The sequence below is a fragment of the Arachis ipaensis genome, chromosome B08, assembly GCF_000816755.2.
Source record: "Arachis ipaensis cultivar K30076 chromosome B08, Araip1.1, whole genome shotgun sequence".
NCBI classification, from domain to species: domain Eukaryota; kingdom Viridiplantae; phylum Streptophyta; class Magnoliopsida; order Fabales; family Fabaceae; genus Arachis; species Arachis ipaensis.
The window spans coordinates 124,232,616-124,234,726 of record NC_029792.2 but is presented as its reverse complement, the minus strand read 5'-3'; the positions used below and the strand labels follow the sequence as shown (position 1 = coordinate 124,234,726).

Here is a 2,111-nt window from a genome sequence, read left to right as displayed (position 1 = left end):
TAAAAGTACTATTTTTTTTAAAATATAAAAAAAAATAAACGGACCACCCATTTAGCCCGCGAACTAACCCATTTAATCCATCATTTTTTTCGGGTTAACCGGGCTCAACCCGTTTAACCCAAAATTTAAACGGACTTACTTTTAGAAATAAAATCTGTCTATTTAAATGGATAAACGGGCTGACCCGATGGATTTAGCCTATTTTAACTACCCTAACTAAAAACAATTAACTCCGTAAAAAATTAACTTGGCAGCAAGAAGTAAATTAATTTGAATTGGTATAGTTAATTAGTTTAAATAAATATCGAGAGATTAAATTTTATTTTATATATGTAATAATTTATTAACTAATAACAAATCTTTAAATAAAACTTAAATATTCAATGAATTAGTTATTCATCTATTGAATTTCAGATACTGTCTGGAAAAAAAATTTGGACTTATAGAAAAAAAAATTGAAAAAAAAGAGATGATATATAGAACTAATGCATTGAGAAAGGACCTGAACAAAATTATTAAATTATAGTATTGAGCAATACTAGAGGGTCACTAAATTCATTATCTTTTTTGGCGTCTATTCATTATCTTTGAATATTTGAAATTTCGGGAGAGACTTATCTCAAAATATAACATGCGTGATTTTTGATATTCTAAAAATAATAATCAAATGATACAATCAAAATTTATATATAACCATTGTCCTCACTTTGTTTCACCTTTTTCTTTGCTTTTTCAAATAGATGCATTTTTTACTTTAATGCTTTGTTTGGGAGTGGAAAAAAATAGAAAGGAGAGAAATTGATTGAAAAGAAATAAAAAAAAATTAGAAGTGAAATTTAATTTCTATGGATGTGTTTGAAATGATGAAATAGAATGACCAAATGAATTTTTCTTTCATTTTCTTTCATTTTCTTGTCTTAATCGAAGAGAAAAATTTTTGCTGGATCCCACATCACTTTTTGCTACTGTTATATGTTTCCTTCACATATCCTTTCAAAATCAAACAAGTAAAAATATTTATTTTCTTTCTATTTCTTTCCCTTCATCAAATTCCTCCTATTTTCCACTGTAACAAACATAGCGTAAATAAATAAATAAATAAATAAATAAATAAATAAATAAATAAATAAATAAATAAGGCAGTCCGTTTTGGTCTAGTGATTTTAAACTGGCCCATACTATAAATGAAGTCTTGCCGGACAAAGTAGACTTGTCCATTTACGCTGCTGACAGATCTACTGTAGTTTTGTGAGTGAATATGTAGTGTAGATATATTATAATACCTAAAATTAAAAGTTGTCCAATCCATCGGACAACAAATAAAATTAGGCGGATCGACCCGGTTTAACAGCCCTAATAGGTGTGTATTGAACGTAGAAAAGTATGTTGATCCTAGTAGCCATGTGATATTATCAGGTGCTAAACGTATGTAAACAATTTTGCATAAACAAAGCTTACCCATTAAAGAAAGAAAACAAAAAGTCACACTTGTATAACATTCCCGACAATTGTCATTTACAAACTCTCTTTTGCAAACAATACTTTTTCAACTTTTTTCTTTCTATAGTTTATGACTTTATTACACTGTTGTCACGGAGAATAACCATCGGTGTGTTCTATTATTATCAGCCAACAAACAAAATAAACCTACCAGTAATGAAGAGTAATTCATACCAAGAAAGAGGGGGGGAAATTTCATTGTGCATGGGCTATTACCAAGTGGTGCATGCTTGAGAGATAAGATGAGACATGGTAGCTTAACTATATCATTTTCTCACATCCATTTTTAAGTTAATTTCCATGTTGTCTATAAGTCTCACTTTCCCAAACCATGCTGCAACACACAAGACAACAGGGCCGCCATTGATAAATTCCACTTTCTCCAAATTCTCTTGATCAACAATCTGCAGAAAAAATGCATCTATCTAGTTAGCATGCATCTAAGTCGATGTCTTTTCACTATTCTCTATTTCTTGAGACAAAAGTGTCTTTTCAATGTTCTTAATTGATTCTTTGGAAGCCACAGTATACACTATCCCCAAAGAAACTTTGGCATTACCCTAGTGTTTGGATAATGCATGGACAGAGACACAGATTGCAAAGATTGCAAA

At 30.0% G+C, this 2,111-nt stretch overlaps 1 protein-coding gene across 2 annotated transcripts in view; it reads right to left on the bottom strand.

The window, feature by feature from the left end:
* The window catches only part of LOC107613553 (pantoate--beta-alanine ligase), a 7,249-nt gene continuing 6,599 nt past the window's right edge, over positions 1,462-2,111 (bottom strand). For both annotated transcript variants that reach the window (XM_021110024.1, XM_016315608.2), the window contains one exon: positions 1,462-1,904. In XM_021110024.1, coding sequence (XP_020965683.1) covers positions 1,767-1,904 — 138 coding nt within the window. In that variant the 3' untranslated portion in view covers positions 1,462-1,766. The remainder of the gene's footprint in view (positions 1,905-2,111) is intronic.